Source organism: Coloeus monedula, assembly GCF_965178545.1.
Source record: "Coloeus monedula genome assembly, chromosome: 5".
Taxonomy (NCBI): domain Eukaryota; kingdom Metazoa; phylum Chordata; class Aves; order Passeriformes; family Corvidae; genus Coloeus; species Coloeus monedula.
The window spans coordinates 256,530-283,399 of NC_138785.1; the positions used below are offsets into that span (position 1 = coordinate 256,530).

The window sequence follows — 26,870 nt, forward strand, 5'->3', positions numbered from 1 at the left end:
GAATGGCATTTAGGGTGGAAGCGAGTGGCTGTAAAGGGCTGAACAACCTGGGGAAAGCCATGCCCGCCATCCCGGGGGTGTGGGTCCTCCCCGAAGGGCGATGGCGGGGGAGCCGAGCCCACCGTCCCCTCAGGCGTTTCGCGCCCTTTTTGCCCGCCGCGCGCTTCCCGCCACAGCGTGAGGAGAACGAGGAGGATGAGAAGGATGATGAGGAAGGAGCGAGGAGGAAAACTCCCCGCTCGGCGCCGCGTACCTGGCGGCTCTGCGAGGGGCGCTGCTGGCGCTGCAGCCGGCGCGGGGCGTCGGGAGAGTGAGGGTTCGCCTGCAGCCGGTCCTGGGCGCCCAGCCCGGGAACAGCAGAGCAGGGAGCAGAAGGAGGGAGGAGACCCCTGTGGTGGCCGCAGCCATATCGGTCGGTGTCCACAGGTGGAAGCGGCGGCGCAACCAAGCGACGAGGGGAAGAGCCGGGACAAGTAGCAGGACCGGGTGCGCGGGGGACGGGAGATGCTGAGGACGGGAGATGCTGAGGGAAGGGCGGTGCTGAGGGACGGGCGGACAATGGGGTGTTTTTATGTTACGGTATAATTTGATAAGAATATTATTTTAGAAAGGACAAGCCATTAAAACCCGGCACGCACACTGTCTGTGGAAGCACCTGAGCCACATTCCTTTTGGAAACACCTAACTCAACAAAAACTTTGCCAGGACCATAGCAGAACATGGAGCCTCACTAAGCTGACACATCTTTCCAAAGCTTTTCCCAACTTTATAAGGGAATTTGCCCACTGTCAGGAGGCTGTGAGGGTGCTGTTATTGTTTTGGCATGTTTTTTATATGCTATTTCAGATCTCGGCTTGTTTTCTTCTTCCACTCTGCACAGACGAATTTTTTACTATAAAATCTACCATTGAACGTGACAGAAGGCACCATTATGCAAGTTGCAAGTAATTCCATTAGACTTTCTCCTCAGAACACACGAGGGTGCAGGGAAAAACTATGAGGGACATCGATTCTTGTCTGTGGAGCTCTGCGTCTGCCCACTCCCAATTGCGAGGGCAACAGCAGCTCACGGGAGCCAAAGGCTGCAGCCGAAGCCCGGGTTTGGGGGTATCGTCTGCGTGGCTCCAGCTGCTCTGTGAGGCTCGACGTCCCTGTCACGTCGACCGGCGGCTCCGCCCGTGCCTCAGCATCTCCCGTCCCTCAGGTCCGCCCGTCCTCACCATCTCCGGCCCTTAGCACCGCCCTGCCCAGAGCGCCGCGCGTCGCTCAGCATCTCCTGCCCCCAGCACGGCCCTTCCATCATCTCCGCTCGTCCCTGAGCTCCGCCCGCCCCGCCACGATCCCGCTGCCGGCAGTGGCCCCGCCTCCTCCCTTCGTCGCTTGGTTGCGGCGGCGCTTGCGTCCGTGGGGACCGACCGAAATGGCGGCGGCCGCTACAGCCTTGTTCTCTTCTGCCTCCTTCTCCCCTGCCGCGCTGCTGCGCCCGGGCTGGGCCCCCCTGAGGCGGTGGCGAGCCCTCACTCGCAGCACCAGCAGCTCCCCTCGTAGCGCGGCCAGGTACGCGGAGCCGATCGGGTCTTTTTCCTCTTCATTCTCCTCCTTCCTCCTTCTCATCCTCCTCCTCATCCTCGTACCCCTCATGGCGCGGCGGGTCCAAAGGGCGCGAAACGCCTGAGGGATCAGCGGGCTCGGGTCCCCCGCGATCTCCCTTCGGTGTGGATGCCCTCGGATCCCCGCTGCGTTCCGCGGTTCTTCCCGGGAAAATGGGGAAGAAGCAGCGGGAGGGCGGGCGGCGAGTGGGCGGCGGCCCTGGCCTTGGTGATCCATCGGGGATTTAAGCAGTGCCCCTGAAACTGAAGTAGCCCTTGCGATGTGACCTTCCTGTCCACTCCCAGAGGGGAGTCTGTGAGTACACATTTGCTTGCTCTTGGTAACTTAAAGAGCTTGTCAGTGGATTTATACAGAATTACTGTATATATTCATCATTTGGTGGCAAAGAGGGCATGCTTTGGTGCAGTGGGGATCAGTGTGCCGACAGCAGTCATCCCCTGTGTTTAATTTATTGCACTGCCTGCACAGAGATTCTGGTGTTGGTTTTGCAGCACTGCAGCTCTGAGTTCTTGCCTGGGTGTGCATGGGAGGGTCTCTCTGAGCTCCTGCTTGTCAACCTTTTCATTTATACGTAATTGCCTTAATTCCTGGCTGAAAGTTGACTGAACAGATTCAGTGGATCAGCAGTGCCTATGCTGACAGCACTGTCTTTGTGATTTCAAGAAAGAAAAGATAAGTGAGCTGAACAGGATGAAATAAGCATCTGACACCTTGGTTGTTCTGTGTATCAAGAATTTATTCTGCCAGTTTTGGGAGAAATAGCGGTATTTCTTGATCAGTGCATATCCTACTTCTGTTCTGTGCTGCTAGTAACTGTTCTTTCCAGTTCTGCAAAACATACATGTTCCTGCACTAAAAATTTCCAGAGGTGTTCATGTGGTATATATGGGACATGTAAGGTCCTGTTGTGATGCTCGATATGATCTCAGGCTTTTAGTGCACAAATTGATCTAAAGTAGCAGCTCAGATCTTTGTTTCTGTCATGTCCTGCGAGTCACTGAATTCATAAACAAGAAGAATTCAGGACGTGAATTTTTTGTTGTAAATCCACTCTGTGTTCCGAGTAAGAGCATCCATGGGTGGGTGGGATAACAGTGGGACAGGGTGGTGTAGTAACACATATTAAGTCTGTCATTTAACTTGATCATGAAATCTGTCACAAATCTGTCATCAAACCTGTCATTGACCAACACCTGGTCAAGATTTTAATGTATATAAAATTTAAAATAATAATAATTCACATCTTAGTTTCAGTGTCTTGAATAGCCTGCTGCAGCATAAGCTTTCTGTACGGGCGATGCTGTATTTGTTCATGCAGTTCTTGTATGATATTTCCATCAAAGGACTTAAACTATTTAGATTCTAAACCTAAGAAGCATCAACATATTTCAGTATTTACTATTTTTGTATTTTACAGATGTGAGAAATGGTATTTACCATCTTCCTTCCCAGCAGCTATGAAATATGAGAACTATTCATACCACTGAGGCTTGGACAAAAGAGTAGTGTAAATAATCCCATGTCAAATCCATTTTTAAGGAAGTTTGGGGAAGGAAGTGGGTAAATGTTCCTTAAGCCAGTAAAACCTAAGGGCATAAGAATGTTCTCATGTTTTATTCCAAAATGCAGGAGTTCATGTAAGCTTACGTGGCTGGCTATGTGTGTTGGGAAGGTGAGTTGTGGCTGGTGAGCTCCTTTTCCGTGTGCACTGATGGCACATCCCTGCTCTTCAGTAAGAGAGTGGGGAAACACTTCCCATGTAGATTTGTAGTGTGTTAATGTTTTTCAAATAACATTTTAAATGCTAGCAAATGAATCAAAACATTTGGCAGTGTTTAAAATGGTAGATCACACACTTAAATGTGTCTTCTTGGCGAAATTTTAGACCTAAATAATGTGTATCTTTTTGTCTTTATAGTGACGAAGCAACCGTTATCTCAGGGACAAAGCTTGCTCACCAGGTTTTGAAAGAAGTTCGAAGGGATGTAGAATCGTGGATATCCGCTGGGAACCAGAGGCCTCACCTCACTGTCATATTAGTAGGAGACAATTCAGCCAGTCACATCTATGTCAGGAACAAGATAAAAGCAGCTGCAGCTGTGGGTATGTCATATAAGTCATCCTTTGGGACGTGCATGATGCTCTTGTTTAAAAAGAGAAAAATAAAGCAGGAGGAATCCCCTTACTGTCTTAAATAAATTTTGCACTAATTTCTTCCATGTATTTTCTGATGGACCTAAAGAAAAGAAGTTGCATGGATATATGAAGAAGGTAGTTTTAATGTGATTTGAATGGGAGCCATAAGTTTCATTTTGTGTCTTAAAATGTTGCTAGGAAACACTTGTTAAGCATCAGACAGATTTTTTGGACTAAATGACTAAGCTGCACATCGCTCAATTTCCTTATTCTGACATGTCTTCTGTTGCTTGTTTTTATCAGGCATCTCTAGTGAGATCATACTGAGGCCTAAAGACATTTCACAGGAAGAGCTCTTGGATATGACGGCAAAACTCAACAAGGATTCAAGAGTTAGTGGTTTATTAGTTCAGCTACCTCTCCCAGGTAGGTGACAGCTTTGTCCCACTCCTCATATACAGTCCATGTAAGAGGAAAGAGTTTAATAGTTCTGGACTGCACATGTACCTTAGGGACATAAGCTCTTGAAAGAGGACATGCATAATGAAGGTTTACTTGAGATGTCAATTGTTTTGTTGAACCTGCAGTTCATTTTAAAAAGAAACCCCGAGAATAATTTTGTATGTTAATCTTGCCTGTTTTAATGATCCGTCAGAATGGTGTTTCAGGGCATTTCACATAATTTATCCAGTTGAATTACCTGTATTTTTTTAGCATGTTGCACTGGTTTGCCTTGAGTTACATACTTTCATCCCCTGTATCATGCAAAATTATGCTATGTAGGAGATGATGCTATAGACTTTCTCATAGAGATTCCAGGTTTTGCCTTAAACTTTTATTTATGTTTTCTGTTCTGGCCCTAATGTTCCAGGTGAGTTTTGTGTGAAGGTCCTAAAAGCCTTGACTAAGTTCTTGGGTTTTTTATTTCCCTTCTCGTAATTTGTTATAAAATCTCACTGAGGTATCACTGGGGAGTAGCTGGCAAAGTGGTATTTTTGCAGTGATAAAACTTGCAAAGAAAAAAAATGAAACTGAAACTCTTTTGTATCTATAAAACAGCAAAACTGGGGCAGGTGCTGAGAGTTATGGAGGAAAAAATGTTTTGGTTGTATTTGTAATGAACAGCAGTGTTCGTGATGAGGAGGGTTTGCCCTTGGTGCTAAAATGAAAGCTGCCTGAAATGGGCCATGCACTGAAATAAGTTTGTCACAAGGTGGAAGTATAACGCAAGTAAGGAGCCACATCTTGGCCATCAAGGCAGGAGCTGATGGAATGTGGTCTGTTTCCTTTGAACAAACAGCTCTACCAATAACAGAGATTAGCAGCAGCAGGTACTGTAATTAACAAAAGTTTCATTGCAGCAATGAGAACTGCAAAAGATGGAGCACTGACAGCCTAGGGATGGAAATCATCCTGTCTGAAGCCTGGAGCAAAGGAAGCAGGCTTGTACAGTGGACTCGCAGTCCAGTGCTGCGTTCCCCAGAAACGGGAGGTCTCCTGTGTCACTTGTCTTACTGGTGTGGGTGCTCAGGGAAATGGTTGGGTACCACTTGCAGAAATGCGTTTGTTGTTTTTGAGGACGATATCAGGTCAGCACAGTCTGCTCTTGAGCTGTCTGCTTTCATCAGTGCACAGTTCAGAACTTCCTTTAGTCTTGAAATGTAGTGAATTTAAACCTGGTCAGCATGAGAAAGGCAAAAAAGCCTGAAGATAGCTCTAGCTGTGTCAATTGAAACATCTGATGCTTCTACACTGAAATGCTGAAGCCCTAAAATAATTGGTTGAAGATTCCTGTCAAGAGCTGTGACACATCTGTCACGATAACTACGTGAAGACTTATTAGCCTCCATCCAGCCTATCAGGCTTGGCTGTTGCTTGCCTTAGGAAAAGCCTTAGAATAATTTAATCCGTGGCAGAAGTTTGTCAATATTGCAGTGTCTGTATAGTAAAGTTAAATGTGCAATTTGTCATGAGCTGGAGATGTTCAGGAAATTCTTTCCATAACAGATGTCAAATATAACTCAGATAACTGATTTTTTTTTTTTTTCCTCAAAGGAACTTAATAAACTAAAGGACCGAAGGCTAAGTTAGCTCATTTTCCAAATTTGTTTTTTGTTTGCCCTGTAATGGAAAGAGACAAAGCCAAGAAGTTATGAAAACTTTATCAGTGGAGGCTGCTTATTCCAGAATTGAGGTTGTCATGTGGGGTTTGGGTTTTTTTGCAGTAAACCACACAAGGTGTGGCTTTTGATCAACACGGGGTTAAAAATGGAATCAGAAATAGCTTTGTTGTGTTGCACTTTTGTAAGCCAGGGCAACTTAACTTTGAGGATTGTCATCTTTGTCTGAGGGGAACTTCTTTTCTGTGCACTTTTTGAGTGCATTACTTGTGATGGTTTTCTGGAGACTTTCCTGTATCTTAGTTTGAATTGCCTGGGAGATGGCCATGTAATGTTAATTTATTTGAGACAGAAGATGAAAATCCATACAGTATTTTTTCAAATCCCTTTTGTGCTATGTTTTTATTTTCGTCAGTCTTCCCTTTTGAAAACCAGCCTTTATTTTTCATGTGCCAGCACCAGAGGCAGATGTTGTTTGTTGTGTAAATAGGAGTTTCTGTGTGTGCAAGCTGGTGCTGCTTGGCAAGTGATGCCCAGTGTAGTCCTGCAAGTTTAGCTAACACGGGAGAGGGGGAGTGCAGAGAGGAACTTGGCCTGGAGAGTGGCTTGGAATGACAGCAAGGAAATTTGTACGGGAATCAGTTGGTGTTTTATGAGACTGACAATAAGATAATTAAGGAATTGTTTTGTTCCTCTGAAAATAAAGAAGGCATGTGGAAGCAAACCAGGAAAATGCATTTCTTGAGGCAAACAGACTCTGCTCGTTAACAGTGACTGTCTCCACAGTTTGAGTTGGGTTGATTGGTTTGTTGGTCTGGGGGTGGCTTGTCCAGGACAGTGTTTTGAAAGCGTCTCTGAAGGAGAAGGAAGGTGTCCACATCCTCTTCTCAGGCCCACAGCTCACTTGTCCCCAGCTGTGCAGCTGCATTTCTTCCGAGTACTGTAAACTCTGTTCTGAAATTCTGCAAATCACTTTTGAGTGTGGAAAATATCCATGTAAAGCATGATTTTTTTTTCCTTTTACATAATTGTTTCTCTTATCTGTGTGTTTCTGGGAAGCTAAAGACAGACAGTGAGGAGGAGATATTTTTCAGAGCAGTTCTGCTCATCCCAGGTGCAAGGAAAAGCATGGCTGCCAAGTTTGTGTTCGATGAACAACTGACTTGCCTAAGGGTAACAAGTTCTCTTTTGCAAAAGCCATTTAATAGGTTACTCCAAATTTCTTTCTTGTTTTTTTTTTAATCCCCAAGTTGACATAAAAACAAGGTTGCTTTCAGTCTCTGTGAGGCAAGTTTCAGTTCTAAGAGACTCTTTCATCAATGTACTTAATACCTTAATTTCCACAGTCTTTTCTCATTAGGATTCAGAAGGAAATTTCCTCTCGTAAAAGAATGGAGAATTAAATTGTAAATCATAGCAGCCTGGTTTAACTCTAGGGGATTTTTAATCAGAAATCTTTTAACAGGAGATTACCATGGTTTAAGTTCTATAACGTGCATATCTTTTAATTATCCAGCTCCTTTTTATGCAATAGCACAAAAACCTACTAAATTAAAGCATCCTGTTTATGTCTCTAAAATATTTTTACTGCCAACATCTGAATTTCCTTATTGACACTCATCTTCCTTTATTTGTTTTTTTTGACACCTCCTGTAGTGCTCTCTGACTTGGACGCTGGGATATCTTGCCACACAGTTGCAGGATTCTGTTCAGGTTGTGGCTAGAATGGATGATGCAAAAGATGCAAAAAGCAGTCACTCTGAGATGAAAATTGTAAAGCCCCAGCCCACTTGTCAGGTTTAGGGGAAGGAAGTTTGATTCACTCTTATTGGTGCATGCCAGAGACAACCAAATTCTCAGGAGGTTCAATAAGAAACTGGTCATTAACCCACAGACAGTCAGTGGCTTTCTCCCCGTTCAGCCTCTCTGGGGGTCAGCTTGACTTTCTCCCGGAGAAAAACTTTCAACAGGTCTGGGGTACCACAGGCCGTGGGTCAGTCACTGTCATTTTGGGTAAGGACATGGGTCAGTCACCGCCATTTTGAGGCAGGCTGTGGGTCATTTGCCACCATTTCGTGGCTCTCAGCAGGCCGTGGGTCAGTGATGGCCAGTTTGTGGCTCTCAGCAGGCCATGGGGTCAGTTGATGGCATTTCGGGGCTCTCAGCAGTCTGTGGGTCAGTCACAGCCATTTTGGGGCAGGCTGTGGGTTGGTCCCAGCCATTTTGGGTGTCTCAGCAGGCCGTGGGTCAGTATGGGATGTGGAGCTGTTCCTGTGGAGTGTTGTTATGTGTTCCGGGTTTATGCCTGGATTTGTAACTGTGCAGAGAGAGGTCTGGCAAATACACATTTTTTCTTAATCACTGCTAATGTTTAAGCAGTGTAAGCTTAATCCCATATCATTAGTGCATATGAAAAATATTCACTATGAATACTAAATTATGTGCAGGCCAATGCCATTTAAGGCATATTTAGTGTTTTGAGATCACCGATATCAAACAGTTTTGTGTATTCTCAGTTTTCTAATGAAGTAGGATGTGTTTTGGTCCTACTGATTAACAGTTGACTAAAACCAACGGTATTATTGGAAAAGGAAAGCTAGACCTGCAAAGTTATTTCAGCTTGAGATTTCCATGTATTTGTTTAAAACTTAGGTCATGTATCCTTTGCGGGCTTAGAAATCAGAATAATACATATAAACTGTTCTCCTGTGGTTTGTTGGGGTTCTTGAGCCACTTCATATTTAAGACTTCCAGAATGCAGAAGAGACTCTGAAGTGACTTGCTTAAACATTCTTCTTACAGTTACTGTCCTCATTCTCAGCTGAGTACTGGGCTCTCATATTTTGACAGAATCTGTTGTATTAACACTGTGACAAATGCCGTAACCTAATTTTCAGTAAACTGCTGGAAAACGTGAAATTGTAACTGCTCCCTTTAGGGGGAGTGTAGTTTGTTCAATCAAGAACAGTAATTAATTACCCTGGCTAGATCCGGGCCGTGTGTTTGTCTTTGTAATGACTCTGGTGGTGTTGATGGCACCTGACACATGAAGTGGCTGTAGTTGAGAGCTGTGTGTCTCCTAGATCACATAGATGAACGGACAGTCTGTAACGCCATCGCCCCTGAGAAGGATGTGGATGGATTCCATATCATGAATATTGGACGTCTGTGTCTTGATCAGCCTTCCATAATCCCTGCCACCGCTGCTGCTGTCTGGGAAATCATAAAACGGACAGGTAAGAGACTCCAGCTGTTCCGAAACTCTTTTTATCCTGGGAGACGAAAAAAGGATTAACTCAGGTGTGAGCTAAAAGGTCTAGGTTATCGAAATGCATTGGGCTGACTGACGAACAAACATTTAGAGTATTAATCTGAATTATAAGGAGTTGCCACATAGATGGGGATCTTGTGCCATTAATTAAGTGTAGACAATAGTACTTGGTGGAACACTTGAGTAACTTTGTGAATTTTATAGTTTTGCAGGGAATTTTCTGTGCTGTTGTTGATTATTTGTCAAATAGAAGATTTGAATGCGTAAGTTCTTGTGGAGAAGGGGGAGGAAACAAGAACAAAAAATGGGGGCACTTAATTCAGTATTAGAAGGGGAAAAATGCATATGGGTTGTATAGTTGTCATTTTTTATTTAGAATGTACATGCTCTTAGGTAGACCTAAGTGCTTACCTTTGTGGCTGGAATAGGGAAATTAAGTCCTTGCTAAGGGTGATTCAGATAACCCAAATGAGTTGTCAATTTTCTTTCTCCAAGGTGAAAGCTGAAAGTTGTTTTGTGGGTTCATCCCTCAAATTCAGCCTTGTGGGTTTTCACGTCATATTGATGTCAGCAGTCCACAACAACAAATGATTCTGTCTTGGGGACTGGGAAGAAGGGTTTAGATGCATCAAAATAGTAGAATATAATTTTTTATTCTTTTTTTTCCCCACAAGGAATACAAACATTTGGGAAAAATGTTCTTGTAGCTGGAAGATCTAAGAATGTTGGAATGCCTATTTCAATGCTTTTACATACTGATGGAGAGCATGAAAGGCCTGGAGGTAAGTCCAGGAATGTTGTCCCAGTGTTTCCATTTGTGAAGTCCTGAAAATAAAGCTGACTAGAGGACTCAGATTAAAGAGAAAGCTTTCCACTCTTGTCAATACTTGCCACCAGAGCAAGAAAATAAATTTGCTATTCCCTGACTTATTCTCAGGAGAGCAGTTTCTGGACTTGACTTTTCCTGGTATTAAGCCATCATTTCCTCCTCCATTTGAAACAGCTACTATTTCAACACAGTCAGCACTGATCTTTGAAGGTAATACTGACAGTGAGGCCTTGAAGAGCTGCAGAGGCTCCCGTGATGTTTATACAGTGTAGCTGTCTATATGCCTTATCCTCATGCTTGTTCCATATTGATTTAATTTGTCATACACACATGAGCACACACATCCACATATATATACAAATACACATGTATACATTTATGTATGAATAAAAAAAAAAAGGTATGACATGACCCTTGAGTTCTGCTATGTCAGTGAGGTGTTGCTTATGAAAACACCCAAATGACCAACCAAGGAACTTTTCAGTGTGAGCTCTGTCATTACATGTTAGCCTGGGGGATATTTCTGCAGCGCAGTTTATATCCCCCTGGAAATGGGGTGGTGTGATGGAAATATTTTTAAGTAATTCTAATTACAGAAGCCTACATGTGCTGATATAATTGCGCTGCAGAAATGAAAGCAAATATAATGTAGATAGAATGCTACCCTTTTGCAACTTCATTTTGATGTTAGAAACTGCCATGGTGGTGTGCACAGATGAGGTAAACATGGACATTTAATCCCAGGCCTATTTAATTGGAGCCAGTGAAATCTGTTATTAATATAATAAAACACTAAAAGCTTTATACTAATCATAGAGTTGGTTTTTCCATTCAGCCTCTGTGGGAAAGTTGCTATTTGGAACTTCTCTCAGTGTTTGAATTGTAATTACCATTGATGCATAGTTCTGGTCTCATCCTCATTCCCACAAAAATTAGTAGCATTTTTGCCATTTGCTGCAAATACTGGGTGACATTTATTACTGGCAGTGCAGCTGATGTTTGAAGTAGGCTTGGTACAACACAAAGTCATGTTACAAACTACTTACACATTTCCCAGCTGGAAATGAGGAGACCTAGTGACCTGTGATGCTTTCAGCAGATTGTTGCAAAACCCACAGCAGCTGCTTGAACGGTTTTTAGCAGTAACTGAATACTGTTTGCAGCTTCCAGCTTTTGAGTTGATTGGATCCACGGCTCAGTTTTGTTGTCTTGTGTCCTGGATTTTCTTTGACTGTCTGGTAGTGCAGCTTGTTTTGGGGGCCCAGTCCATGAGTTTTTTGTGGTGCTTCATGGTCTGCCAGTGTTCTGGTTCCTGACATGGCAGATGACTTCCCTGTTTGCTGGCATTGCCAGTGGTTCTAAGTATGTCACATATTTGATGTAGGGTCAGAAGAACGTTCAGATAGTCCCTTACTGACACTGGAGTCTAGGTACAGAAGGAGTTAACTCATCAAAGTTATCTTTGCCTAATCTGAAGAAATGGATTTATTTCTTAGGTAGTTTTCTAGTTTTCCAGTCTGCTAAGTGTTGGTACCCAGTATAAAGCAACTGGCAATGAGAAAACAAAGGAACATGGGTACTTCTCTGATAATGAGCTGGCATTAACTGTATATGCATACGCTGTGTACATGATGATAAATACTAATGTATTTGGGATGATCTGGTGGAGTTTTCCTCCCTGGCTCACAGATGGGGCTCTCCTTGAAGATCTGGTTCATCTTCTGCACTTGGGTTTAATTTCTGCTTGTGCTGTGAACAGCAAGAGACCGGCCTGGATGGCATGTGGAAAGGAAGGCAGGCCAGGCCATGGTTTCAGCTTTTTTTTTTTTTAACTTAGGAGGATAGGGACCAGAGAAGACCTACAATGAAATGCTGACAATGAACTTTCTCAGGTTATCAGTTAAGAAAGAGTTTTTTCAGCAATTGGGCTGATTTGATTAAATACTTGATTAAATATTGAGAAATTATGCAAGGGGTGTGTGTCTGTGGTACTGTTTTTTATTTCTTTTTTTGTTGAAGGTTTTGGTTGGTTTTTTAAATAGATTATGAACAGAAATTAAAAGTTGGGGACTGTCTTAATTTGTGATTTTTTAATGTAGATACACTCATGTCCTGCAGGTGGCAATATCTGATCAGATGGAAAATCTGTGTGAACCCCTTCCATAATAAATAATGTTCTGTGCAGGTCAAGAGACTATCTCTGTTTTATAAGCTAGGGAATTGATTTGGGAGTACGATGTGGAATCTTAATTGTTAAATATATTCCTCTTCTTTCAGCAGAAGTAGCAGTGTAAAAATAGTTGTTTATTTTCTGTTTGGGCATGATCACAAATAAATGGAAAACCTCCCCTTTCTGAGGTGTCTGTAAGCTTCTGGACTGCTATTCTCAAGGTAGGGGCTTTTTTTTTTTTCTTTTCCCCTTTTTTTCTCCTTTCCTTTTTGATAGTGAAAGCAATTACTTGGTTTCAGGAGCTGACTACAGACACATTCCTCACTAAAATCTGAGTGGCAAATTAGCACCTCTTTTATTACTCGGAGATAACTTTATAACTTTGGATTTTATCCACTGGTTTTTCTCAACCTTTCTGCTGAGTAATGGTTGTGATTTTGGGCAAGACATACTTCTTTTACTTAAAGCAGGTGTCAGAAAACTCCTCTATTTTTTTTAAGCCTGTACTTTTTCTGTTTTCATTATCTGCAAATGTCTTGATCTGCTTGTCTTTGGGGAGATCATGTGCACTGTAGAGGAAGAGGGGTAAAAGGTGAGGGGAAAAAGCAGAGAAGTCAGAGCACAGGAAAATTGAAGATGAGATGACTGAGAGAGTTAGTGAGATGAGAGGCACAGATTAGATCAGTCAGACACATTCCAAAGGAAGCAGATGTGATGGTGATGTCTGAGAAGGCAAAAGGTTTTAGTTTAATGGCAAATAACGTGGCCTAGGTGTCTGTGATGAGTGGAAGGCAGAGATGGGGGTATATAACACCTGAACACTGTGCAGTACAAATAATTGCAGAGAGGGTTGGGAAGGGTCTTCTTTGAGAGCTGTTATCTTTGCTGCTTGCTTGGGCAGTCCTTCAGGGAGCACCAGGCCTGCTGTTGGATGCAGTAGGAGACTTCAGATCCTCTCCCCATGACCATTCATGTCATGGTCTCTCCTCAGTATCTCCATCAAACAGCACAAGGGTTATTCATGTCTTGCTGGGAGGGTTTATTCGTAGCTCTTGCCAAGAAATGTGGGTGTCTGCAGGAGCAGCCCCAGGTGTTTTGAGTTTGCCCAGAAGGATGTGTGTTTCTTGTGCTTCTGCTGGTGATCTTGTATTGAAGCTTTGGTCTGTGGCAAACAGCTGAGTCTTGTGGCACCCTCTACAAACTGGGCGTGATAAAGCAGACACTGAATTCCATGCTGGGTTTGCTTTCTGGAGTTCCACTGAATGTAACAAAGCCGTGGAAGGGCTAATTCAGTCCACAGTATATAAATGAATTCATCCAGGGAGAATTTGTAAGAACAAATGGTTTTGTCATATGTGTGAGCAGCAAGAGTTGTGAGTGTTCTGCCTATGCTGATTTAAACGTCACATCCCAAGACAAATCTGATCATACGTACTGTTGTTAATGTACCAAAGTAAGTAATTTGCACCTGAAAGTAAATGCTGTACTTTTTATAGCATTGTACATCTGACAATTAATTGATATTCTCTTCCGTTTCAGGTGATGCTACAGTGACGATTACTCACAGATACACCCCAAAAGAGCAGCTCAAGATCCATACGCAGCTTGCTGATATAGTAATAGTTGCTGCAGGTAATGCCTGTTGTTGTTGATACTCCAATTGCAGCATTTCAAACCTAAAAAGAGGACTTTGCAGTCTGTGTCCATGGCACTGGCTGTTTCACGTTTCACTGAATAACCCGTGCTTGTGCTTGCTGAGGGTGTTGCAGTGGGTAGGATTTCTCATTGTAGGAAGGGCAAGTGATTTGGCTCTTTGTTCTTGCCCTTCACATTTGCAGACTCATAAACTGTTTCTCGTCACATGCGACACCTTTCCCTTAGGGAGACTTCAGAGTGAACTCAAGATTGGGAACCAGTCAGTGCATAGTTTATACAGGTATAATTATGTAAATTAAAACATTCTCTGTGCCATGCAAAAATTGTGAGTCATTTAAATTTTGACAGGAGGGTTACTTTAAATCAGCTGGAGGCTGCATTCATAAAACCATGGTATCATTCCCCTGCTGTTAGAATTAAGGCCAACCTTGCCAAATTAACTGGAGGTTTTGGTAACCCATGTTACTAATGGCTGGCATTTTTTTTTCTTTTACAATTATCATGTCAAGAGAGAGAGAATGGTAATTGCCTAGAGGAAGGGGACTGAAAGATCAGTGTCTGTACTCTTAAAGCAATGTAAAGTGAAATACTTTGTTCGACTAATCGGTCCCAAAGAAAGAAGCAGAACTCTGCTTCTAGGCAACCTCTGTTATTTGTTTACAGGTATTACAAGTAGAAATACAAATTAATTTTAAAAAATCGAACAACCCAACTTACTATAACCTTCGTAAAATCCTGGGTCCCACTGCAGCTCAGGGATATCATTCTCTTGTACCATTTTGGAGGACTACAAGAGGATTGTGTCTGTCCTCTTTTCTGCTCCCTTTCCCACTCTTCCTCATCCTCAAGACCCAATTCCTTACGTATTTTCCAGATGAAGACAGATAGGTACCAGTCTAAAGCTTGTCACTTCCTGTTGAGTTGAAATGCCCTTTCCTTCAGGGTTTAACTTCACTGCCTCTTTCCTATGGCAGGCCAGGACCAAGAAACAACTTATTTGTCCCACATCTAATTGTTCAACTGTGGACCTGAGCAGAATTCACCACTGTGAATAAAAGATAACAATGGTGTGCTAACTGGAAATGAACCAGTAACTTTTCATCCAAGTTCACTGCTTCCAATTTAATCATCGCTTCTGATTTTTGTGCTGAGCATGGTTTGTAAGTTTTTTATGCTTGGAGTTAAACGGTCCAGTAGCAATTCAGCCATATTTACCTTTCACATTTTTTTGCTTGTGTCATTTGTAACAGGAGTGTGATACAACACTCATTACACAACTTGAGATATACTTGGAATGATGAGAAAACCTAGGGCTGGATTGTGCAAACAGCACACAGTCCTGCCCCAGTGGGTGCTCTGGGGAAGGTCGTGCTTTAGATAGGTGGAATCACTCCAAGCTTCCTTTTGTTACATGAGAACTGTGCACACTCCCCGGAAATGGGTGACTTGTTCAGTGGGTGTTGCAAAAAAGGTAACTTGTACCCTTGCCAGGTTGGAACAGCTGCTGTTACAGGCCACTGCAGAAGATGTGCAAATGGAAAAGAGCTGTTTTGTGTGTCACTGCATGGAAGACCAATATTCCTTTTGCTGTGTAGTACTTTACAAGAGCCATCTGCATCCTGGCTCCTGACTGGTGACTTGTTGCAGTGAGTCTGTTCTGATGTGGAAAAGCACCACCTCTGAGTGCTTTTCTGTTCACTTCCATTCATGGTTTTGGTAATACTTCAAATCAGGTGCTTCTCTTCTCTGTTACTCCTGCGTGTGAGAAGATCCATCTCTGTGTGCTGTCTCTCATTTGCCCCCAGGTTTGGGGCACTAGTTTTCCTGCTTACTTGGACTGTAACTATCCATGCAGTTTATTCCTTCCTTCTCATTCGTTCCCAACTCCTTGCATCTTAAGTTCCAACTATGCTGCTCTTGTCCAGCCTACCCCTCCCTAAAATCCCTTTCAATACCACACAGCTGTTGGATTTCTAGCTGAAGTGTTGTGTTTCCTGTTACACACACCTGGCACTTTGTATCCCACCACAGCATTTCCCATCCTGGCCTGCTATCCCTGCCTATACAGACTTCCCATGGAGTCTGTTCTTTTTGCCATTGGCCCAGCCCCATGGCAGAAGTGTAAGTGCAGCTTTACCAGTGATGCTTCTAGAGCCACTACAGGACAGGCAAGGCAGAGATGGAAGCAGCAGGACTCTTGAGCCAGTCAGCCTGCAGCTCCTGCTCTCTGGACTTTCCAGTCTGCCAAGAGAAAGACTCATCTGCCTGCAAGGTTTGGAGAGGGGGTAAAGACAAAAAATAATGACTGTGCCAAATACCAGATGAACTTCTGCTTGGACTACTTGCGTTGTCCCTCGGGACATGATCTGTGGTCGTCTTGTCTAGGAAGTGCTGGTTAATCAGACCCTTTATTCAGGTGGTGTCTGGTTAGCTTTCTTAGAAATTGGCTGTTTCCTTGCACCTAAAATCGGATTTGGTAGGGCCTTGTTTTTCCTTTGTTTAAAATGTGATTCATCATTTTCTACAAAAATTACCAGTGAAAGGTTTTCCCATATTCTTCAGTCAGTGTGTTTTAGGAAAAGCTGCTCTAATGTTTATCCCTTCCTACTGGGTATGCAAAGTAGGCTTAAGTAAATAGATATGCTCGTTTGGTTTGGAGGTTAGTTCATTTGTTGCTGTTAAGTATTTGGCTTATTATCAAACCATTTTACAAAGGGTGTAACTGTGCAGCTTCCGTTAATACGCTTCCAGCCCTATCACACACAGATCATTTACCCCCATAAGGCTGAGGCATTATCCAATTACCAGCCAGGTTGCCATGGATTACATCAGAGGGGGATGAAAGAGATGCAGTCAGATGTTATCAAATGAGCTAGGAAAGAGTTTGAGATCTTGGCTTGCTCAACATGAGAAGTAGAGTTTCAAGCGGGTGTCTTATGGGGGAGTGAGAAATGGAGAGCAGAGAGTGTTCTTGTATTGCCTGTATCCCAATGACTAAGTGGCTGTGCTCCAGCACTGCACATGGGGCCAGAGCCTTTTATGCCAGCGCTTCCCTCCAATAAAACTGCAGTTGCAAACCATATGGATTTGGTTTCTTTTCCTTTTTGCCTTCTCCTCACCTGAGAGAAAACTGCTTTGATGGGGAGAGGGGAGTTCAGACTCTCTTTTTGGAGATACTCTAACATTCTTCTCAGAACAAAGAACTGATGGAATTGCTCAAGAAGCAAGGTGAATTGTAATTTTTAGGTTGGAAATTCCTGTTACTGAAAGTTGGAAGTTGCACGATAGGGAAGAAATTCCTGACAGGAGTCATGCAGCCATGGATACATTTCATTATCTAGACTTTATAGTGACCTTTTCGATTCTCTGGGTCCTGACTGAAGCACATATTCATGACGAATATCAAGATGCTTCATATTTAAATGTGCTGAAGAAATAACAGTGCATATGAAGAAGCTGAGGTGGCTTGTTGTGGCTGTTTTAGCTGGAGTTTCATAATAGCAGAAAACTCCTGTCCCAGGACACTACAGAGATGGCCACACAAGGTGTGCAGTGCCTGGCCTGGGCCTCTCTGGTCAAGTGCAGAGGTCCCCCAAATTGTTCTAAATAGCAAGAAATGGTGTTTTTTTCCTCTGTGGAAGGTCAGTGTTGTGTGCTGGGATTATCATGACAGTTAAAATTGCTTATTGGTTGAGTGTCTTTCTTGTGCCAAAACCGTGGCACAACTTTTGGTGGGATGTTCTTTGTGGTTTTGTTGGGTTTTTTTCTCTTTTCTGTAGTAGTAGTAGTAGTAGTTACAAACTGGATGCAATTGAGGAATAGTTGTTTCCAGTGTGGGGTGTATCAAGAAATATTCAAGTGAAAGAATTCTGTTCTATTTTGTGCATGCATAGCTGTGCATGCGCAGCCCTTGATATCATTCAAAACTTATAACCTAAGACTACCTGGCCAGGGTAATTAAATATGTGTTGATGATTCCAGGTATCCCAAAGTTGATTACAACTGATATGGTCAAAGAAGGTGCAGCTGTGATTGACGTAGGCATCAACCATATCCATGATCCTCTTACAGGAAAAACCAAATTAGTTGGGGATGTGGACTTTGAAGGTCAGTGAAACACTCTTTATACAAACCTGTTGGATAAATATGTTGAAGCTTGTAGGATTCACTCCTGGTAAATTTTTGGACTAGGCGGTGTCTCAAATAAGACAGTATTTTCAGGAATTTTTTATAATTTATTTACTTACATAAGAACACAAAACCTATCTGCTCTTAAGAAATGGTATGCTAGAGGAGAGGAAGTGTTACTTTTAATTACAGCTACCAGCAACCTGTAAGAGATAAAGATGAGCTCTTATGGCAGTATGGTGCAGAAGGTGCTTGTGTCCAGTTTCTTTAATCCTTTGAGTTTGTGAAATGTTTCAAAAGTAATCCGTGAAAACAATTTCTGCTCTTTCTCAAGTATATGTTCTCCCGCTGTTCGTAGCAATTATTATTAAGCCACAACTTCTCAAAGCCTCCTTTTGCACTCTTCCTTTACACTTGTCTGTGAAAATGTTAACTTGGCTTTAGAAATATCCTTTATGCTAAGGTTTAATGTGGGTTCGTCTGAAACTGCTTAACATCTTGGTCCGGGCAAGCCTAGCAGATAAAAATTGTTGTTACATATTGATCTTTTTATGTTTAATGTGTTGCAGAGCAAGTTCACAATGTAACCTGATTAAATATCTCTACTCTGGAGGAGCTCCAGACTGGAATAGCAGGATTGTTGCATTTATTGGCAGAGTTGAGTGTGGGAAGCTTAGACAGCATTTACCCACATTATTAATGGTTCTCAACAGTTCCTTATTTTGATAAGTATGAAAATCACCCACAGGTTTTTTTCACAGTTATTAACATCTTGGCTGGCATAATGTCTCAAAGCTTAATTATATTCAGAATGTTTTTAGCCAGCTGTATTTGTAATTACATCACTCCCTTATTTCCCTGCTGCTTTTACTCATCGTGCCTGTTACCTGTCTGTTAAAGCCTGTGAAATTACCTGCATGAGTGTAGCTGAGCGACTGTCTTGGAATGCATTTGGAAATGTGCAACTGAATGTGTGCAACAGAGGTCCAGGAAAAAAAATCTTCTGGAAGACAACTTGAAAAATTTTTCTTTTCTTATTCTGCCTGTGGTGTCACAAATAAAAGGTTCTATTTTATGTTTTCAGAGCTGAACTAAAGTACAGAGAATTTTCAGATGTTTGGTTTGCTTTAGCAGGTATGGGAGCACAAAAGCTGTAACTTTGAGAAACGTGAACCTGCATCCTTCTTGTTTGTTTCTCTTCAGACACGGGACCTTGTGCCTGCAATAAAGGTGTAGATTCAGTGGCAAGGCCGTGATTCAGAGTTTCAGCAATGCGCTGTATCTGTCTCGTCATGTCTGCTGTGGGTTGTTCTAGAGATTTTACCTGGGGGGAGGGAAGATCCAAAAAAGAGGGAGGAACTTCAGCTTGGATTATGCCACTACAGTTGCAAGTAGCATTTTACTGTGCATTGCCAAAGGGAAATTGTTGTTGGTTCATTGGTATCGGTGAAAGTTTCACTAACTCTTTAACAACAAAAAACATCCCAGTGTGTACAGTTCTGAACACTAACAAGTAAACCACCCTTGGCAAGTATTTGATTTGGCAGTTTGGAAATGGAACAAGCCAGCATGTTTGTGTAGCAAATAATTTTATCCTTTTCCCCTGTTTCACTTGGCTGAATCTATATTTAAGCCTAAGTGAAAATGGTTTTTGCAGGTGGAGGCCAGGCACATAAATTTCTGGCATGACAGGTGGCACCTGTGTAACATCACGTAGCCCACCAGTGTCTATTGTCTCTTCATCTATCTCTTTAGGAGAAAAATGTGGCTGTGGGGAGAGCAGAGGTATAACTGGGCTATCAGAATCTCAATTTCATTTACAAAAATAGATGGAAATGGCTTCCTTCACCAGGTATCTGGCTGAAAAGTTCCTGTAGTGGAAATCAAGTTTATTAGATGGGTGGAAGCTGTTTTGATTCAGTTGCTTATCTTGGCAGTACTTGGATCCCATCTTCTAATCTCTGCAGGGTAGGTGAGACAGTAAAGGTTATTTTTATCTCTTTAACAACAAAAGGATGCATTTTAATTCTTCTTTTTCATGTCTTCCATTGTTAAATTCAGTGTACACATTTGCGAAAATAATGGAATGCCTTTAAACAGTATTTGTGATTTCCCACATCCCCACATATCCTCTTTATTTTGGTGCTCCAAACTGTGTCCACATCAAAAAACAGTAGTTTTTCGGTCGAGAACAGTTTACTGTGCAATTCCAAGATATCTGAAAAAAACAAGACAGGAGAACACTGTGCCTGTGAAGGTCAGGTGCAAAGCACTGACATACCCAGTCTGATACTGCAGGGGTATTTTAAACTGCATGTGCAGCTCTCCATGTAAAACCACCCCAGCACACGGAGGGTACCTGTTTATGTTAAGAATTTTCCAAAATCTGTGGTCCAGGGAGGGGCTGTTCTGGCTTCTGGGAGACTCAGGAGGAAGAGTAAAGTGCCGGGGAGGAGGAGAAGAAGCAGTGGCATCCCTATGTGATCCCCAGCACCATTTTAGCTGCTTTTGGGCAGCAAGTTTCAGTGACAGAAAGGGAGATCTGTTTCCATGAACAGTGTAGTGCATGTGTGGGTGTACTTGGCACTGTTTTATAGGCTTTTGTTGCCACAGCTATAATGCCAAGGGAGGAGGAGGGCTACAAGGACCAGGAACATAAAATAAAACAACAACTTACCCAGAACATTTAGCTGAAACAGCTGTTTTGGGTGGAGCATTGTTTCCAGGAGTGACTGGTAGAGCAGGGTAGTAACACGTCAATGTAGTAGCTCACCTGTGCAAGTGGAACTGGAAATGCCTATGAACCCGAAGTTGCTTGTATTTCTTTACAATTCCTTCCATATTTTTGACAAACAGCAGTGCGGACTGTTGAGTCTTCATTAGATGCCTATGTAGAAAAGAAATCCTTTGTGTAAGATCTTTGTTAGGTGATGTGGTTGTGGTATCAGTGGAGGGCTTTACACATGAGAACTGTTCTTTTGGACTTGGCAGTGTGAAAGAGATTCTGGAAAATGGGTGCCACCATGAGCAGGGAGGGATTCCTGATGTGGTCCAAGGTGATGGGCCTATATGATGCATTTTCTCTGAATGAGATTGACCACTATAATCTTCAAATCCAATCAATTAATGGAAGTGGTGGCCCTTCATTTGTACCTTAGCAGCAGTGTGCAGGAAACCTGAGCTCTGTGACAGCAGCTGCTTCTGATGGTGTTTGCTGCCACTCCGCGTTCATTGCAATACCTGCCTGTCTATAGGCTGCTCCTCACTAATTGAATCCTTTCCAAATTAGCTCCCTATGCAGCTTTCCCAAACAGTGGTCATGAAAACAGAAAGTGGATGTTCCAGGTTCTTTTGCTATAGCTTTAGTGAGTTCGTTTCTCAGTTGATTTTGAAGATGTGGCATTCATTTTGCCATGAAGAGGAGCCCAGTCTGTGTAATCATGCCACCATATTGCTGCCCTGCAGACATTAGGGGAGCCATTGCCTGTTGTTGTGCTCCAGGAGTGCAAGGAATGAATCAGAAGGCTGGCATTAGGCTGTGACAGAAGCCAGAAGGCCAGGCTGGCTGCTGGCTAACTGGTGTCAGTGAGCTGCTGCATGGCCCAGGTGAGGTTCTCCTGCACAGCAGAGGGTGTTGTTCAGGGGCCTCAGTAAGTAATCTTTGATATCTTGCCTTTCTGCTGCCTCCATGCAGATTATCCCAGGGCTACGGCAGCATCCCGCTCACCCGTCTGTGCTAATTAGCTGAGTGCAGAGAAGCTGTCGTGTGTCATTTTGTGTTGGGTTTCTCTGCTCAGGATGGCTTTGTTGCTCGGCTTTTAGAGGAAATACGCACTGTTAGAATTACAGCACTAGGCCATAATTCCTTGGTTTTCCTTTATATTGCAGTTAAAAATAGCTGCAGTAAGAGAAACAGGGATAGCAAAAAGAAGGAACTCTGAGAAATGGGGTAGATGCTTGCCGGTTGGTATCTCACTGTGCATAGCAAGAAGAATCCCAGAATGTGTGGAGCAGAACATGGAGTATCTAGTGTGACTGCTGAGCACATGATTTCACACTTGGGCAGTGCTGCAGGGATGCAGGGATCTGGTGTAGCTTTACAGGGACTCGTAAAGCCGTGTGGAAACAGTGCTTAGGCAGGAATTACTCTGCATCACTTAATGCAGATGCACAAGACCCAGAACTGCCTTCAGGTTGAGACTTGCCATTGGTTTGTGTGATTAACCCTATTAGGTGTCTGATGTCCTCAGCTTTAAAGGAACCTAGGAATGAAGGGCTGTTTCCAAAGCAGTGGATCCTGTTTTTCAAGGAAACAATCTACATTTCATTTCTTCTGAAGAATCAAAGGAAGATTTCAAGGTTCTACAGAAGCTGCAAAATAGCAGCTCCTCCCCCACAGGCATCTGATTTGCATTTTCCAGATTGTCAGGAGAAGGCCTGGGAGACCAGCACCCATCTGGAGAAAGCAGGAGTAAAGCTGTGGTCAAAGTTACTTTATTCCTGAGAAGCAGAAGCAGGACCTGACGGAACTGACAGCACAACACCTCACCTGCCTACATGAGATCAGTCACACATTTGTGTGCTGTCTGGGAACTGTGCTTTGGCCTATTTCCCTTGACGAAGAAAGGAAAATCTATTGGTGTTTTTGAGGCCAAGCTATCTTCCCACTTTGGTCACTGGCATTCATCTTGGAAAATTGCACTCACCATATCCGTATTTACTCTTACCAATGGAAACTTATCAGATGGTAGTTTCCCCAGCACAGACACCTGTTGTGTGTTCAAAAATCTGGATCAGCTTTTGTGCATAAGCTATCTAGGTGCTACCTGACACAAAACTTTGCTTCTGCCACACCTATCCACAGGGATTTCCATAATGGTTGAATATGGGTAGAGGAATTCCCCAGTAACTTGGGAAAATAGTGCACTGTGTGCTTCCTGCTGAGTAGGGTTGCTAACACCACAGGCAATGCATGTTGTACCTGATACTCATTGGAAGGCTTTCTTGAGGAAAGGCATGGTCTGGTTGTGGGTTGTCCTCTTTGTAGGTAAGGTAGGAGTAGTTTGAGTAACACCACAAAAAGAGGTACATAACATTGCCATGGAAACAAACATATTTCAATTTGAAGTGACTACAGTATTTTCTGTGTTAATGGCTGTGTTTTCTTCAGATGTGGATATGTTTCAATCATTATGACATTAATCTGAGAATTCATAGTAACTGTATTAAGTGTAAGCACCAATCTAAAATGGTAGGTACTTCAAAATAGTATGACTGTTAAATAGGCTAATTATTTGTGTTTGAGAACATTAAGAGTAACTGTCATATGACATCTTAATTAATTTGTTATATTTTACATGTGAAGAAAAACCGCATTGTAGCTTGATTTCCTTTCCATGTATTTTAACAGTATATCTGGTGGTGCCAGTCAGCAGAGTAATTAAAACTCTCCTGGTAGTAATTACCATCTTTCCTCAATGAGGGTTGATCTTCTGTTCTTCAGTTCAGTGAGATATTCACCACTAGCTTTGCGAATGCTATCGTCAGGTCCCTGCCATGGTGGGGTTCAGACAGCATTTCATTAATTTCACTTACCCCCCCCCCCCCACACTCTTCAAATCTAATAAATATTATTTCCCAAAAACCCCAATATCCAATTTTTCAAATTCTTTTGTAATATTCCTATTTTTTAGACCTTATTCTTGACAGTTAAGCACCACATAGGTTCAAGAGATTCAAGATGAATACACTCAAAGCAGTAGCAAGTGATCCTGTTTGTTCCAAAGCCAGGTGCCTAGTTTTCCATCCCTTAATCTCTTCTCATAGCCAGGCAGAGCCTGCTCTGTAGTGACTTCAGTGGAATTGAATGTGTTTGTGTCAGTTATGCTTGCTCAGTTGTCTCCTGTGTGTGCGCCTTTGAAAAAACAATGCTTTTGAAAGTGGGGTGTGATTTACCAAGAAGTTATTACTAAGCAAGCCAAAAAAAACCCCAAACTAACAAATGTCTCACAGTGGCACCTGAAAAAACCCCAACTCTCAGTATTAACAAGGTTAGTAAAATGCCAATTGGTCAGACCATTATTAGCAAATAACTTGCTGCAGTTTGTCCTGTGGTGAGTTCCTACAAAGTTGAACAGAATTCCTTTGCAAACGACCTGCAATTCCAGTTGATGGCATTTTGCACAGTAGATAAGAATATCAAGTCTGGCTTTATTGCTACATTATAATAATTCCTCATACAAACAGGTTAACTTAAATGCACTCAAGGTGTACACTGAATTTGAATCATCTGACAAGGCTCATGGTTGGAGCTAATTCATCAGTAGGATTTTCCTTTGTTATACTTTGGAAAGACCTGCACCTTTGCATCCTGGTTTAATCTAGGTGCTCTAGAAACACTGATTTAAAAAGTAAGAAATCTTTTCTGGAGGAACTGAGTTTTTATGGCTGAAATTGCAATGGGAATTTTACCACTAGAACTGTATTTTTCCTTGAAGACAACTCTCGTCTTTGTTGTCTATATTGTGAAACAGAAAAACAAGTCAAACAGAAAAATGTACTCTCTCCCTCTCCAGTTATAATTTTCTTTCTGTGATCCCAGGATGTCTTTTTAGGATGTAGGGGACAGAGGCTGACTAGGTGATGTTGCTGCTGCTGGTGTGCTGCCATGGATGGCAGTAATTCCAGCAGCCTCCTGCTCTGCATGCTGCTCCTCAGGAACACAGAGTTAGGGGGTCGCCTCCTTACCTACAGAATGGCATCCCCAGCTTCCATAGCTCTCCTGGATATTGCGGGTGCAGTGTCCCAGCTGGCAGGTGGGGGTGATGCACATCCATGCTGCTCTCCTGGGTTCATCCTGACCTCATGTCACCCAGATGTTCCTGGGACAGTTGGTCAGCCAGGTCACATGGGCAAAAATTGCCCCTTACCAAAAGAATTTGTTGGGATTAACCTTCCATCTGTCCAAGCACAGGCTGTGTGAGTGCCTGCGCTGCCATGGGGAAAAGGCAGTGTGCTGCAGGTCGATCAGCTGGAGCAGATTGTGAAACCCTGGCCCAGAACTAGCCCTGGGTAATACATTCAGATTAGGAGAAGTACCTCGCAGCCCTGGTCCTGGCCATGTTCCATCCCTGCTGTGGCTGCAGGAACGCTTCTGCCTTGGCTTGTCCGTTCCTGCCCAGTCACAGCCCTTTGTGTATATGTGGGCAGTGGAGGGGCAAAAAGATTTGGAAACATTCTTAGTCAATGCCTTTTTCTCTTTTCTCTTAGAAGTGAAGAAGAAGGCTGGCTTTATCACTCCAGTGCCGGGAGGGGTAGGACCTATGACTGTTGCAATGCTTCTGAAGAACACGCTCCTGGTCACTAAAAAGCTCATTTACTAGAGCAAACGGGTTACCTTGGAAGAAGAATCTGAGTTATTCTATCTATTGATACACAAAACATTTATTTTTTACTACAAATATATTTATTTCTACATTGTATTTATTTTTTCATGTCAAGTACGTTAAATCTGATGGTTTATAAAATGTTCAAATACTTTGTGTTACCTCCTACTGACTTACTGTGAACAAAATCGACTTGGAGGATGCAGCCTCCACAGGTTGGTGGTGGCGGTCAATTACATGTTTGAGAATAAAGAATGAAGCATAAATTACAACTGTATCTATGTATTGGGGCAATTATCAAGATCTTGTAAACACTTGGGACCTGTTCAAGCAATATAAAAACTAAGACATGCTAGATATCTTTTAAATACGTGGTTTGGGTTCGGAGGTCACTAAGCACTCTGGATGTAGTTCAGAGTCCTTAGGTATTTTTTTAACACTTAGAGCCAGCAGTGGCCAGGCAATAATGTTGGCATGAATGCAAATGTTCAGTAAATGTTTTAAAATAGTCAAATAAGCTTGAACACTGGTGAAATTCTGACCTTACACATCTGCAAGAGGTAAGCATGAATACATAGCTAGAATTGAGGCTGGGATTATTTTTTTTTTTTCCATGTCTGGACAAATTGTTTTGATGCATAATACCCCCATCTTGCAAAAACTCCTCAAACCTGAGCAGTTCATCAGGCTGAATTTGACTTAAATTGAATGGAATGGAATTAAATTGAATGGAATTGAGTGGAAAGTAGTTAAAATTACTATGTACATACAATATGTATAGTGGGGCAGGAGGTGAAGAGGAGGAGAAAACCAAAACTTTATCCCTGATGAAATATTTGTGTTGGAACTTTAACCCATTTAATGGTTCTCTTATTTTTTGAAATTGCATGAAGAAGGCTTTTTTTAGTTCATGTTGTAAGCCTTGGCTTCAATGGCCACTGTATTTTGCTGGTTAGAGAAGAGCATATAGGATAAGATCAGTGTGTTTCTATTCCCAAAAGTCTGGTTCCTGGATGGATCTGGAACAATCCTATGCAATGTAAAAGTTGTAGTGGAGTTACTGCTGAGATGCCAGTTCAGCTGAGTGTGTGCAGTGTTGATATTCCCACTAAAGGCAGCCCGAGACAGTTTGGACTTCTATCTTCATGTTTTTGTCTCGGCTGGGATTACTGATTTATTTTCATTAGGAGCCTTAGGTGTTTGCTAGTGGGCTATAGATAACTTGAAAGGGGAAGGAAAAGGATTGTGGCTACGTTCTATTGCCTTTAAAGGGGAAAATGCACTTACTGTGATAAAGGAGTCAAGGTGGAGCATCATTTCCGTGCTGACTGTTCTTGTGATGGACTTTCTGAGAGTTTGCTTTAGTGCAGTGTTTGCAGAAGTTTGACAAGACTATTACTAAATATATAACACCAATGGTGCAGACGCTTGTCTTTTTAAATGTAAGTGGTAATACAAATTTAAGTGGTAATGTAAGTGGTAGGAGGATCAAGGCACCTATGGAGACTGTACTTGGACTGATCAACCTGTGACTGAAAGATGGAATAAAACTTGTTCACTGTTA

At 42.6% G+C, this 26,870-nt stretch overlaps 1 protein-coding gene across 2 annotated transcripts; it reads left to right on the plus strand.

The window, feature by feature from the left end:
* Positions 1-1,420: 1,420 nt before the first annotated feature.
* MTHFD2L (methylenetetrahydrofolate dehydrogenase (NADP+ dependent) 2 like) lies at positions 1,421-26,796 on the plus strand (the record flags this gene model as incomplete). Of its 2 annotated transcripts, XM_082282686.1 has the most annotated exons (8): positions 1,421-1,557; positions 3,530-3,714; positions 4,051-4,173; positions 8,951-9,103; positions 9,813-9,920; positions 13,677-13,769; positions 17,775-17,900; positions 25,191-26,796. In XM_082282686.1, 8 exons carry the CDS (start codon positions 1,421-1,423, stop codon positions 25,301-25,303), a joined length of 1,038 nt encoding a protein of 345 aa, XP_082138812.1. In that variant the 3' UTR covers positions 25,304-26,796. The 2 variants fall into 2 exon arrangements, with proteins under 2 accessions (XP_082138812.1, XP_082138811.1); XM_082282685.1 differs by lacking the exon at positions 17,775-17,900.
* Positions 26,797-26,870: the final 74 nt, after the last annotated feature.